General features: G+C 43.1%; 1 protein-coding gene across 1 annotated transcript; it reads left to right on the top strand.

The window, feature by feature from the left end:
- Positions 1 to 1,261: 1,261 nt before the first annotated feature.
- ACP5 (acid phosphatase 5, tartrate resistant) lies at positions 1,262 to 14,658 on the top strand. The gene is made up of 5 exons (XM_007426197.4): positions 1,262 to 1,519; positions 6,838 to 7,092; positions 9,247 to 9,374; positions 11,372 to 11,717; positions 12,757 to 14,658. Exons 2-5 carry the CDS (start codon positions 6,841 to 6,843, stop codon positions 12,997 to 12,999), a joined length of 969 nt encoding a protein of 322 aa, XP_007426259.1. The 5' UTR covers positions 1,262 to 1,519; positions 6,838 to 6,840; the 3' UTR covers positions 13,000 to 14,658.
- Positions 14,659 to 14,664: the final 6 nt, after the last annotated feature.

Here is a 14,664-nt window from a genome sequence, read left to right as displayed (position 1 = left end):
GCTTCCAGACTCTTCTCCATTAATCCAGTGTTTCCCAACCTTTTTCTGCTTGTGGCCCCCTTCCCACCTTGTTTTTCTCCTATGACCCCTCATGTCCAGGTTCCATTACCGGATATGGGCATGGGACAGTAACTGGTGCGTTTTCTGGCATCAACAAGACAGTATTTGCTGTATAATACACTTTGCTTTTCTGTAGCCCTCTTGGTACATGCCGTGGCCCTGTTACATGTTTTTCGCCTGTGGCCCACTTTTAATATCCTAGCCCCAGGTTGAGAACTGCTGTATTAACCCATGGGGAGGAAAAGTCCCACAGTTCTCTCTTATGGGGTGGATTTGTCCTGGCCCAATCCGAGTCCCCAACGCCCTACCTGCCTTGTGTCTTGCTGGCCATTTTTGATCTACTGGAAGGCAGCTAAGCACATGGTACAATGGCAAGTCTTCTCCGAGATGTGCTGCATTTTTATCTATTTTATAAGAGTGTTTTGATGGAAAACTTTGAGTAAACTTCAGTGCATTCCAAGAGACCACTGTTTATGTTTTCCTTTTTTATTTAGGGTGTGCCGTGATAACGTATCTGTAGTTGACTCTCAGGGCTTGAAAGTGATGTCAGTGCTCTGCTGATTGTTCCCAACTTGGTCCTGAAGATATCCCCCTTCCGTACATACAGGTTGTTTAAATATTATAATTAATGGCTGCCTATCACTTCTTCTTTAGATACTAAAAGCCAGCTTTGTATTGCCTGCCTGACTCAGGAGGATCAAGCAGGATTGAAGGAAGGAATTCAGGGTCACTGCCTCACTTGAGAGGACCAGGCCATCTTCACTGTTATCTCTATTGGGGGTTTGGAGCGTTTGACCTTTTATTTGCCTTAAGTGACACAAAACTCGTGCCAGTTTATGTTTTAACATCCAAAGATCACCCCTATCTGAACACAGCCTTCCGAAGGCCTCAGGCTGGGGGTCTGTCCCGTGGCCAGGGCGGGGGGCGACTCGCTGCCGTCTAACTTTAGCCTTACTCTGCAAAGCCCCCTCCTCCGCCCGCCCAGCAGAGATGGTTCCTGCACAACCGCCGGTCGCCCCCTCTCCTTCCAAGGTGTCTTCTGGGTCCCCTGAAACTGAGGGGCGTTGCCTCACCGGGCCCAATGTCTGGGCACCTGAGAAGGGTTAAAGTCTTCGGGCGGCGGCGGCTCTTATCAGCCCCGCTCAGGTTAAAGAATGACTTTAACCCCAGCCTGCGGGGAGGAGGGAGCGTCACATGGCGGGGGCAGAGACGTGCGGTTTGCTCCTCCGTTACACTCAGCTTTTCTGCCTCGCCGCTACTCCCCGAGTGGGGGGTGCCGGAGGGAACTGCCCACCCCACCCCCATTTCCCGTTTCCAGCGCCTGATAAAATGCTCCGCTGCCCACCGCGGCGGAGGCGCTTCAGTTGCCCTGGGAGGGCCGATACGTCCCGCAGAAAGCGGCGCTGAGAGGACCCCGGACGGGCGCGCCGAGCCTCTTCGGCTGAGAGAACTGGCAGACGTAAGGCGCCCCTTTCGCTTACGGAGGGGGGCGGCTTTGCGGGCATCGAGGCTTCCCGTCCCGCTTGAGGGTTACTTCTCTCTCTCTTCTCGACTCTTTTGCTGGGTTTCTCACCTCTCTCGCCAGGATCGGCCGTCCTCTCCTCCTTCCTGGAGCGAAACGCCGCTGCCGCCGCAGGTGGCTGGAGGCAACCAGCGCTCTTTGGGTGGGATGGGTGGCTGAAGACCGACCGATAGTGGGATGGCGGCGTGGCTAAACAACAGCGGCAGGGAGGGTATCAGACCATACAGAGGAGGAAGCGCAAAGCTTAGGAACCCAAATTTAATTTTACACCAACATGAGTTCTGAAAAGCAAATAGCAACAGTCCAGAACATAGACTACATGGCAAACCAGCCAAAAGGGCAGTTACATTGCTGGGTCTGTCCATCCTTACTCTCACTCAGGGCCTTCCAAATCCAGGGGTATATGCTCTCCAGCAAGTGAATGTAGGGCAATGGAAACGAATGGGGTTTCCATTTACGGCTACCCTCTGCGTGCAGATGAGACACAGAGATCCGTGCAATTTGAACCAGTGTCGTTTTCTCGAATGGTTCATCATCTTAAAATGAGAGATGACTAAGGATAATCAATCGTAATTTTAAAATGGAGCAGCAGCGATCTTATATATTCAAGGTTACCTTAACTACAGTAGCAATAATGCTTCTCATATGGACTGCTACAGCCTCAGGAATAAGACCAAATAGTTTGATTAAGCCTTGTTAGCACTTATCCTTCTTATTTATTTGGTTTTATTATTTGGTTGGTTTGTTATTACTGCAATAATATATTGTTATTACTGACATTCTACATGTTTGCTCAGTTTTATTCATTGGGGTAGTTCATTTATAGCAAGGTTACAGTAGTGCAGCCACAGGCAGTTTTACAATTACTCATAGTTTGGAGAAATATTGCATTCAAAACAATCTGGAAGACAATAATTCAGCTTTTTCCAAGTGGGAAAATCATCTTGCATACTTGGCAAGTCTTATTTATTTATATATATATATATATATATATATATATATATATATATATATATCACACACACACACACATACTTGGACAGGGGACTGCATAGGAATCTTGAAGGTCAAATCAAAGAAAGCCACAGGAAGTGTTTTATTCTTCACCTGTTCTCAAATATAAGTCCATTTTTAAATATGAAAGAGAGAATAGGTTGATAACTGGGAAGATAGGTTGTTTAGAGTGATCTTGTTCTGCACAAGTCCCATTGAAATGCATAGGAGTTGGCCAAGAGCATGGTCTGCCTGACCAGCACTGAGGCCGCCACCCCGGAGGAATTCATCCTCTTTCTCATGCGGTTATGCAGGAAACCTTTTCCAACAGCATAAGCTACAAACAATTGTGGGACAGCTAGACTTTTTGAATATGCGTATTGAGAGCAATATTTAAAACACATTAATGAAACGTTCTAAATAGAACTGACTCCTCATCAGTTTTAAAGCAAGAAAGCAAAGGTTGACAGTTGTAGTACTATAGTGTTTTTGAGTTTTTTTAATTAATTTATTTAAAACGTGTATTTTCAAAAAAGATATCAGTAAATAGAAAATTACTAAAGTTATACAATTAATGCTCAATTAATAAAAGATGAAGCATGCCAAGCAAAATACATTAAGTTGTTTTTATGATATAAGAAAAAATATGCATTTTTAATGCCAAAATCTCTTCTATACGTATTATTTATATTTGTTAAAAGAGAAAAAAAAGGGTTAGAGTTTTCCAGTATTGTGCAAAGTTTGTCCTCACAGACATAAATATGTATCTTAATAAATTATGGAGTGTTTTTATTGATATGTTCTGGAATTATACCTAGTAAAAAAATGTGTGATTTCATTTTGAGTCTATTCCCTAAAATTCTCTGATGCATTTTTCCAATACTGTGGAGTCCAATACTTCCAATACTTTTGGGTAGTTTTGCATGTCTACCATATATGGTAGAATGTTCATGGCAGGGAAATGGAGCTAAATATAGTTTATACTACCACTCACTATATGTTTCTCTACTTTAATTCATGATTTTACCATTTCCCCTGACATTCCAAGTTGCAATTTTTCATCTGTATGTATATATTATTATTTGATTTATATAGCCACCCATCTCAAATGCATGACTCTGGGTGGCTTACAACAATTTAAAAAAATACAAAAAGAACAAAGTACAATCCAAAACATATAAAAAGCATATAATACCATATAAAAAACGAACTAAAACATGGTCATCACCAGGTGGGCCAGTAGATACTGACCTCAGTTACACCTGATGGCTTTGGTCATTCAAGGTTTTTAACACTTTTGAGCAAGTCAGAGTCATTGAGAAGCATGCAAAAGTGGGAAAGCTCATTGTACTTGGTTTAGAGAAAGTATACATTGAATGAATGCTTTGCACAACAATGAAGTTGAAGGCTGGTTACTGAATGCAGTATGTGCGTATGTGATGTAAGTAAAACAAGCTTGAAAGTGAATGGAATGTTTAACAAATGGTTTAGTGCTCAGCAGGGAGAAATACAAGGTTGGGTGTTTTGGCCAGTCTGCCATATGCATAACCAAAGCCCAGGTTGACCCCAAGCCTGGTTATACTATTTTCTGCAAGCTAAGATCCCTACTCTAGAGATTGCCTGAGAAGCTAACATGCTATTTTCTACATCTCACTAATTAGGAAGTATGTGAGAGTACTGACCCTCGGGAAGTGATTATATATATATATATATATGTGTGTGTGTGTGTGTGTGTGTTGGTACATTCAAAATTTCAGCATCATCTTGAGATTTTGTGCAATTCAAAAGTGAAATGGAATATATTGTATTTTAGGGCCATCAAACATGCAGGCCATTAAATACAGATATTTGGGTTATTATGTGTTATTCAGATTGATTAATTTTAAAAAGGCTATAATAGACTAGGGAAAGGTAGAATAAAATGTACTCAGAACAGTGGTCAATATGGAGATGAGTACTGTCTCTTTCCTCTGCAGAAAACCTAAAGCAATTGGGGTTCTTAGTTTAAGAAACCAATGAGTCTGTGGGGAAATGTAAGAAATTGGTAAAATATTAATAAAGTAGAAAAGCTTATAATGAAAATACTTTTGCTTCTTTTCTCTGAAAATGCAAGATCGCTTTGCAAAATACTGAATGAGGTTTTGCAAAAAAAAAAAAATACGCCCCAGGGAAGTTTTTCTCCATAATGGGCACAATTATTACACTATAATGCCAGGACAACCTTAGTTGTGGTGATTGGGCAGAGGGACAGATAATTCAAGGATGGGCTTACGGCATTTTTTTAATGTCGTCTGCTTGCTTCAGAATGTGTGAAACTGTATTAATCTATCCAGATAATCAGTAGATAACGATTACTAATTTGGGGCTGGTATAGAAATCAGAAATACTTCTGAATCCCTGCTGTGTGACCTTGAATATGTTGTTTTCTTCCCCAACTTTTTGATATTCTCTCCTTGTGTGCCTTCATCTTAGAGCTGTTTATTTCAGTTTTGTTTGGTGGAAAAACAAAGAAAATTTGAATTGTGATCCCTAAAGAATATTGTGTAAACAGTACATAATCATGGAGGCTGACTAAGTGTCCTGCAGAAGAGTTAAAGCAGCCAGCGTTTAGTGTCTATGCCATTTGAAAGTCCTCCCTGCTGAAACAAAATTGATCCACTCACCTTGAATGTGAGAAAGTGTGTCTTTATTTGACCAATAAACCTTAGCTGGATGCTGTCATTTCTTCTGTGCTGTTCAACTTAGCCTTGCATTACACATGTAAGATTTCAACTTTCAAAGAGTAGCCCCATTGAACACATGCACAGGGTTGCATTGTAAATACCAATAGTTAGTGTAATTTTGGAGTGATCAGTGGTAGGATTTTCTTTTTTTTAAGAATACAAATACAAAGTTAGGTGGTATATGTTTTGCTCTAAACTTGTTATTGATTTGTGTTGATGTATTATTATTGTTATTGATTTGATTGATTGGTTGCCTGAGGGACCGCCTCTTCCTCAAGTACATTGGCCCATCCCATTAGATCGGGCAGAGGGGGCACGCTACGGGTTCCGTCTGCAAGGGACCTACATTTGATGCGTCCCAGGAGGCGGGCCTTCTCTGCCGTGGTGCCCGCCTTATGGAACGTTCTTCCCCCCGAAGTTAGGTTAGCTCCATCTCTGTTAATGTCCAGGAAATCCCTCAAGACCTGGTCATGTCACCAGGCTTGGGGGTCCCAGGGAACCGGCAACATTTTAAGGTGGCTTCCTAACTGTGGGTGATATATGGTTGCTGTATTTCTCTCTCCATTTGTGGTTTGTGGGATCTAATTTTTTAATGATTTTTTTTAATAATGATTGTTTATATTTTTATCATGATTGTTTTTATATTAATTGTTTTTATATTGTGGTTTTATTTGATTACTTTACCAGAGTCACTTCTGGTGAGATGGGCAGCTATATAAATTTGATTGATAAATAAAATAAATAAATAAAACTTGTTTTCCTTGTGACATTGAAGTGGCACTGAAATTATATTTGTAAAAATGAGCAAGGCACACTGAGAGCATCAATTTAATTTATTTAAAACGACTGACTTGGCTGCTAGATCCATTGATCTTGCAGTGCTCTACACCTCTTTAGGAGTAAAACCACTACTTCAGTGAGACTAATTCCAAGTTGTGATTGCCATCTGAAAGCTTATCATGACTGGTGGGGGGGAAAAACAGTGAGTGGTTAGGTCTTAAGGAATTCCTAGCATCGTTTGTTACCATTCTGAGAGAGATGCCTTTAGGTAGAGGGAAACAGCCACAATGTAGCAGGTGCTGAGGAGTGAATAGCACAGTGTTGGAATATGCAGTAAAACTGGTGAATGCTTTTCTCTCAAGATTACTGGGGAAAAAATTCAGCTGCTAGTCCAGCTTGGCTCCTGTATGGAATTAGAGAAAGAGAACAGGATTATACCGCTGTATCTTTTATCTCATAATGTCTGAACAACTGTAGTGCTTTTTGAATGGTTGGATGGCCCAGTATAAGTGATGTCACCGTCCTGCCCGTGTTGTCAGAATCCCAATCAGATGACCCATATATTGGGCAGGATTAGCTTCAAGCCCCATCCCCTGAGTTCCTAGAAAAGGCAAGGTATAGAAGTAGGGCTAGATCTTGGCTGGAGTTTCCCAGATAAATTCTGGAATTCCCCCTCCTGCCCTTGTCTGTGTGTGTGTGTGTGTGTGTGTGTGTGCATATAAATACATAATATGGTTTCATCTTTTTCCTCATTTTCAGAGGATGAGCTTCTTGTACCTCTTGGGGTTTTTCCTGGCTGTCCTTCCAAGCCTTCATGCTGACTCCTCCCTGCGTTTCATTGCTGTGGGAGATTGGGGCGGAGTCCCCAATGCACCTTTCTACACTGCTCGTGAAGTAGCTGTGGCCAAAGAGATGGGGAGAACAGTTGCTTCACTGGGAGCTGATTTCATCTTATCCCTTGGAGACAACTTCTATTACAATGGGGTGAGCGATGTGTATGACAAGCGTTTTCAGGTAAGGAGCATGAAAACACCATCGTGGCTCTCTGAATGATGGAATTAGATGCAACTAAAACTAATTTCTCTGCTTAGATATAGTGTATTTAGTGTTACAGCTTCAGATACCTGAAACTCTGAATTATTTTAGCCAGTTTATTTTTAAAATGTAGTAAGATCATACTTATAGTAAATATGATGCCATAACAATTAGACATAATTCCTGGTTCTTGTGCAATCCTTGTGTGCATCTAGTTGGCATTCTGCAAGGTCTTTGGGGCTAATATTGAGCAATTGGCTAGCAATATGTAGATGTTTCTCATGCTACAGATAGTACAGACAGTAGGTAAGTATGAGGTGGTAGAGGATAGTTGAGGAGTGAAGACAGAAATTGGAAAGTGAAGCAAAATGTTCAAGGAAGTCTTTGCTAAATGATTCCATAAACCATTCTCAGACAATTAGGATACTTCTACCCAGGCAGCATTTTTGCCCCCTGAAGCATTGTCATGCCACCCCACAAGTTACTCCTCACTTTGGTGCAAAATAAGCATAATAATTGGCACCCAGCCAGTGTTGCACCCCATGTTCATGCTGGCCTTTAATTCCATGGTGAATTAAAAAGAAGAAGCTATCCACTTAGTGGAGAGTGGCAACACAAAAGATGACTGAAATGGTGGTGAGGCAGAATGAGGTGAGAGGTCCTGCTCTTAGGAAAACGCCCACCTTGAAGTTCAGAATTATAGCCACTGCAGGACTATTCTTACATATATTTCTTTTGTGGGAAGTTTGGCTAAAGGTTAATCAACAGAAGCATGTTAATGTCAAGGAAATAGCCTCATCCCAAATCCCCTCCATCTCTGCCCTTTTGGCCCTCCTTCCCCCTTCGCTCACTTGCATGCACCATGCCTTCCATCCCTTCTTCGCTCGGTCACACGCATGCACTGCGCCCTCTTTCCCCCTTCACTCGCTCACCTGCACCACACCTGTCTCCCCCCTTTGCTTGCTTGCATGCACCAGTGCCCTCTGCTCCTTCACTTGCTCGAGGACTCTCCAGAGGCACTTCTGGCATGCACTCTGCAGCTCATGTTGGAAGCTGCTGGCCATTCATGAGGCTTTCTCCTTCTTCCTGCAAAGCCCCAGAGCTGCAGTGCAGTGCTAAGGAGGCACAGTGCATGCAAGCAAGCAAAGGAGGAAGGAGGGCGCTGGTGTGTGTGAGGGAGGGAAGGAGGGCATGGTGCGTGCATACAAGTGAGCGAAGGGGAAAGGAAGGCACTGGTGCATGCAAGCGAAGGAGGGGAGGGGACAAGAGAAGGAGGGCGCAGTGCGTGCGACCAAGCAAAGGAGGAAGGAGGGTGTTGGTGCATGCCAGCGAGTGAGGTAGAAAGGACGCTGTGCATGTGAGCAAAGAGGGGAAGGAGAGTGGCAGTGCATGCAAGTGAGGGAAGAAAGGCTGGGGTGGATGGGAGAGAATTACCCGAGTGACTTGTGACCTCCCCTGCCAGCTTTCCCTTTGATTTTGCTTGCTTTGAAGGTTGCAAATGGTGCTCACATGATTGCGGGGTGCTTGGCGACCAGTCATAAGTGCAAACAGGTTACCAAGTGCCTAGATTGCAATCATGTGACTGCGGGGGCACAGCAACAGCCATAACTTCGGGGACCAGTTATAAGTCCATTTTTTCAGCACTGTCATAACTTCTAACGGTCGCTGAAAGAAAGTCCTAACTCAAGGACTACCTGTATTTGGAAAGAATTCCATTTCAGGCCTCTGACAAGTCCTCCCTGCCAGCAGAACTTGCAGGGATTCGTAGGCAATGAAGCACCTCTTGAAAGGCAGCATGCTTCTCTTTAATTAAGCCTCAGAAGAAAAAGGCTGACCAGTGACTCGGCCTAGGTTCAAGTGCACAGAGTCCCTAGCTTTTCCTAGGGGGGTATGACGGAGTGGAGCTGTCAATTTGTAAAGTCACCGAGATAATAATAAGCGCCTGGGTCAAGGCCCATTTTTCCAGTATGTGACCCCAACCTGCTATTGTAAAAAAAAAAAAAAGAGATTACCAGTTTTTGTGACCCCTGGAAAAACCTTGACATTTCTACCAGCAGTTGATACTGTGCAAAAAATATTTCTTCCTCTTCCACGCAGAACACAGATAGATAAAAATTTCCTGTTCCTTTGTAGGAAACCTTTGAATCAGTTTTCCAAGCACCCTCACTGCGTAAATTGCCTTGGTACGTTGTGGCTGGAAACCATGATCATTCTGGGAATGTCTCTGCCCAGATTGCCTACAGCAAAATCTCCAAGCGTTGGTAAGGCTGTGGTCTCTTAAACCATAGAAAGAAATTTAGTTGCTGGATGCTCAGGTGTTGGTGGGGAGAGAGTATGCAAGAAGTGCCATTACCTTGCGGTGAAGTGTACATTAGCTGCTAGAATATTCACACTAGAATCATGGAATGCTAGAACTGGAAGAGGCCACTGGGGCCAATCCTGCTCGGTGCAGGCATCCTATTAAAGCATCTCAGACAGATGGTTGTCTAACCTCCACTTGAGCACAATCACTGTTGGCAGGCTACCACCTCTCTAGGGCATTGGTTCTAATGTTGAACTGCTCTTACTATTAGAAAAAAGGGTTTTTTCCCCCCCAAACACTAGCCATCAAGGGCCATCAGATTATGCTGTCTCTTAAAAGGCATGAATAATTCTTTTAAATTCCCTTTTACAATAACATAGCAAAAATCCCTTTATTATCCTTGGGGTATGAGAACAGAAGTTATACAGAGACTGTGCGCTTCCTTTAAGTTCGTATTTCCTTCTTAAACAGAACCCCATCCCCTAACAACTCTGCTAATTGAACGGTTGTGTCCTGCCCTACCCACAAACACATTCAGCCGTAACACTTTCATTCTTCAGCTCATACATGTCTGCAGCAAACCAAAATTGCATCAAAATAGCAGCACACAGATTAATGTCATGATTCAAACTCTACTCTTAGGTAGTTGCATTCTGACATAAGTCAGTCACATTTTTTGCATCATACATCACAGTGCACAATTTATCACTGGCCTCCCCCCATGGATGCCCATGCTGTGGCTGTGGAAGTGTTCCTGTTTGCCAAGGGATCTTCTGGATATTGTAGAGGCTTCTGGGGCATCATTTATTTTATTCCTCCTATGATTTTATATCTTGTCTTTATATGCACCTGCTTAGATTTTTAAAAAGGCACTTGGCTCCTGCAGGGATTATTAGTTATAAGCTGTTTCTGGCCTTTGAATGAACTTAGAGTGGAGTCTGACCAACATCTGTATTGTTATTAGTGGCCAACAGGCTGACTTCCTGAGATCCTCTTCTGCCATTATTCCTGTTTACACTGATAAATTCTAAGGAATCCCATGTTATTGTAAGTCTGAAAGCTGACTTGGATTAAAGTTCTGCACCTCTCTAGGCTGATTGGCTGTGGTGGTCCAGTCACATGGGCAAGAAGCATTCTCCTTGTTTTTTCTTCTCCAAACCACAATTGTAAATAAAGTTTTGGTTCAAGGACCCAAAGCTGTCAGTTTAAAGAGATTCTGGAATCTGACAACCACAAGTCCCAGGTAGTAATCACAGTACTGAAACAACAAAACAGCAGAGTTTACACAAGTCTAGGTCAAAATATATTGATTGGATCCATATATCAGAATTAAATCATGATTTGTTTGACCACAGTTTGTTAAATTGTAGTTGTCAGGTTCCATACAACACACAAGGCTGTAATCCATGATTTACAAACCACTGTGGCTAGGTCCCCACAATTTAGCCAAAATCAAGCAAGTCACATTGTGAGCTTGTTCAAGTGACGTGCTCAACCACATCTGGCACAAACTATGGGTAAGCTCCTTGCTCACTGATTTTTTGCCAGATATCAGTCAAGGGGAGAGCAGTCCCTGTTTGCTAGAGAGCAGCCATCTTGACAGAAACGCAACCACCTTTGTAGTGGCTGTCACTTCCTGCCCTCTTTTCCATTCTTGTTTACATCTTTGGTGGTCTATAGATTTATTCCAATTTCAGGTCTACCCCATGTACCCATCATTTAAACCTTATCGTTGTATTCATCTGGATAGTGCTGATGTCCAAAGTGACAACTTCAATAAATCTATTTTGTTCAGGCATTTGTTATGGTGTTCCACTTGGGACCGAGATCTTTTTTTTTTTAAGTAACCTAGACGGTATGCCTTTTGCAGATCCTGCCTTGACAATGCTCTTGTGAAGTAGAAGGATGTTCTCTTGCTTTCCTCCAACACTTCTTCCTCCGACCTTTTTTATGCAGGCATTTCCCTAAGTATTACTACAAGCTGAGGTTCAAGGTGCCTGGCAGCAACACTACTGTTGCCATCCTCATGATAGACACAGTGACCATCTGCGGAAATTCGGATGACTTCCAAAACGAGCAGCCCTTGCGTCCTCAGAATGCAGGCATGGCCCGTAGCCAGTTGTCTTGGCTCCGCAAACAGATGGCCAGTTCCCAGGATGACTACTTGCTGGTGGCTGGACACTACCCAGTATGGTCTGTGGGAAAGCATGGCCCCACTGAATGCTTGGTGAAGCAGCTTCAGCCACTGCTGCTGAAATACAAGGCCACTGCCTACCTGTGTGGCCATGATCACAACCTGCAGGTAAGAGAAAGAACCTCATCACTGAATTCTGCTGTCCTACGTAGGGAGGGAACCTGTGTCCCTCTGGATGTTTCTGATCTACAACTTCCAGTACTCTATTGCCGTATTGGCTGAGGTGGTTGCGGTGGTAGCACACAAACATTTGAAAGGCCACTGCCTTGAGTGTGCTATTGGATGCTTCCTGGAAAGGGATCCCAACTGATGAAAGAGAGAAGGTCTGAGCCTGAGCCACAGATCCATCAGGAAACTTGTCTTTCAACCTTTATTTTTAACCTGCAAAATGGGAAGGATAATAGGCTCCCTTATAATTGCTCTGGAGATGACCACGACTGTAAATGGTTTATAGAAGGCAATAAATGCAACATCAGTTCTTCATAAGCTGCTTGGGTGTTTGTAAATTCTCTGATGTGCCTTCCAGTCTACAGTCTCTGTTGCTCTTCTCCAGTTTCTTTTTTAGAATGATCTCAAGCAGAAGCTTTCTGCTTTTCGTTGTGGACTGGGAGAGGAAGACTGAGGCAGAGTTCTTTTGCCCTGACCTATCTTTGATCCTCTCGTGTTTGTACTGGGTTCTGTATTGCACCTATCCCTGCCTTCCCTCTGGTCAGCCCTTTTGGTTTCTTGAAAGTTCTCATCAAGTCTCTCCTTCATGAAAGCTTTTCTTGAATGAGCTGAGCTTCCCTGTGTGTGTTTCCTAAGGTCAAATGATCTGCCCCCAAATCCACTCTCTTTTGTTCATCTAACACACACTGAAAGCCCTTTCAGCACAGCCATGCATTTCATTGCCTGTGTCACCCAGCACACTCTGAGTGTTAAATACAGCAATTGTTCTCCAGGCTTAGTCTGGCTGGAGCAGCTAATATTTTTTTCCCATTGCTATGACCACGGCATTAGGTTGAGCTTGCCATGGTTATTCTGCAAGTCCCTAACTGAGCTAAAAGTTGAACCCCCCAAATGGTGTGATGTGATCCTGATATAAATCTGTTTCTTCTCCTTCTCCTTCTCCTCCTTCTCCTTCTCCTTCTTTTCTCCTATTGAATAGTACCTACAGGACAAAAGTGGCATAGGCCATGTGCTAAGTGGAGCAGGAAACTTCATGGATGACTCCAAGCAACACCTCCACAAAGTCCCAACTGGTTACCTACGGTTCTTCTATGGCCAGAACGCTTCCCAAGGAGGCTTTGCCTACTTTGAGGTTGATGGCAAAGAAATGAGAATCATCTACATTGAGGCCAGAGGCAAGTCACTCTACAAGACTTCACTGCCCAGGCGGAGGCGTTTCTAGAAGTCAGACAGCAGTTTTGCTAACTTCTGTATTAGCTGCTGTGACTCAGAGAGAGAGGCACTGGTGGCCTCTCTGGCTCACATACACCCTCGCTTCTTTCTCTTAGGTTGAGAACTGGCAAGTGTAAGAAGGTAACTACTCAGAGAATGTGCTACTCTTTCTCATATTTTGAGGGTCACCCCTGTTGGAACCCTGTAACCTTTCTCTACTCAGCAATCCAAACATTCCCAGTGAATGTAACCTCTGAAGCCCTGTGGGTATGCCTGTGGCTCCTCCCATCCCTTGACGACGGCAGGGCAAGAGTTGTCAGTGGTCCAGCTCGCTTGCTGTATGGATGGTGATTCCTATTTGTTTCTGAATGGTAGTACAGTTTAGATTTTCAGTGCTTTAAGATAGGCCCACTATAGGAACTGAAAACTTAGCAGTATCAGCCAGTGGCATGACCCCTACCTAGCTTAATCCCACTCTTATTCCTGGCCTTTGCTGGGTAATGTTACAATCCTGCTATGCAAGGATAAAGTATGGAGGGCAGTTTCTGTTGGCAGGGCTTTTAGCATCTACCTGTCATGCACACACAAGTAAAGGTGCCAATCACTGAGGAGTAGGCAGCACTGAGTAAGCATTTCTCCAATCTTTCTCCAACACTGTGAGGACAGTTCCTTGATTTGGTTATGTAGTCTGTCCTGGCAGCATGGTAAAAACTTGATCTTGTCATGAGCACTGTAGAAGCAATAATCAGACCTAATAATGCCACTAACTGTAAGGATCACATTAAAGGGAGATGAACTTTCATTTAAGAAAGATGAATATGCTGTCAGTTTCAGGTGAAGATAATGGGACTCAACAAGCTGAGGATTGGGGCAGAGATTAACTTTGCATAACACCTACTGCAGTTTGAAGTTTTTGAGAAAAGATAAAATTGGGTCCAAGAATAACAAAGGCTTTGTTGGCATTTTCCCCCACTGCCACCTTACATCCATCTTTTTACATCCATCTTTTTCTTCCTACCATTGTAGGTTCACAATCTTGCACTCTGTAGTATGAGTTGAAACAGTGCAGCAAGGGGTTTCCTCTTCTCTGCATGCAAAGAGGTCTGTAGAGCAGGGGTAGTAATGGTTGGGGAAGAACAGCATAGAGAACATCCCTCTCTTTGCAACAGGGTAAGGTCCCAGAATTTATGCTTTGACCATGTTAGTAATTATACTGTTTAGCCACTTGTTCTGCAAGGCATTGGACTGAATGATTCCTTCACTTATCCACCCAAGGTGTTGATGCCCCAATGCTGCAAACTTAGAGAATGCCATGATATATGTGCCAAAGGGCCACGAGACTTTCCTGTATTCTAAACAGATTATCTGACTAATGATGATTTGGCATGGCAAATACAGTGACTGAATGAACATCTGATAATAGATCACTTTCTTTCTTATGACTTACCTGCTTGGTGTTTGATTTTGCTTGCAATGTTAGCTGCTGTTATGTATTTGAAGTCATATATTTGCCAAATATTTGGGAAAAGTCTATCTCCTGTGAGATCTATCATTATGTACTGCCAGAATTCAATTTTATTCTGTATGTGGCATTCTTAATTTGCTTTACAAGAGAATACAGTCTTCTCATTTTTTTCTTGCAAATGACTGTTCAATAAATCTCTTAAGGAATAGT

This window comes from Python bivittatus, unplaced genomic scaffold (genome assembly GCF_059951505.1).
Source record: "Python bivittatus isolate LINGU-HERP-01145 unplaced genomic scaffold, Pbiv_v1 ctg000220_np1212, whole genome shotgun sequence".
NCBI lineage: Eukaryota > Metazoa > Chordata > Lepidosauria > Squamata > Pythonidae > Python > Python bivittatus.
This window is presented reverse-complemented; position numbering and strand designations above follow the sequence as displayed.

Coding starts and splice junctions, on each gene's coding strand:
- ACP5 (XM_007426197.4), top strand. CDS start 6,841: ATGAGCTTCTTGTACCTCTTGGGGTTTTTCCTGGCTGTCCTTCCAAGC. Junction 7,093..9,246: donor TGTATGACAAGCGTTTTCAG/GTAAGGAGCATG, acceptor GTTCCTTTGTAG/GAAACCTTTGAATCAGTTTT. Junction 9,375..11,371: donor AGCAAAATCTCCAAGCGTTG/GTAAGGCTGTGG, acceptor TTTTTTATGCAG/GCATTTCCCTAAGTATTACT.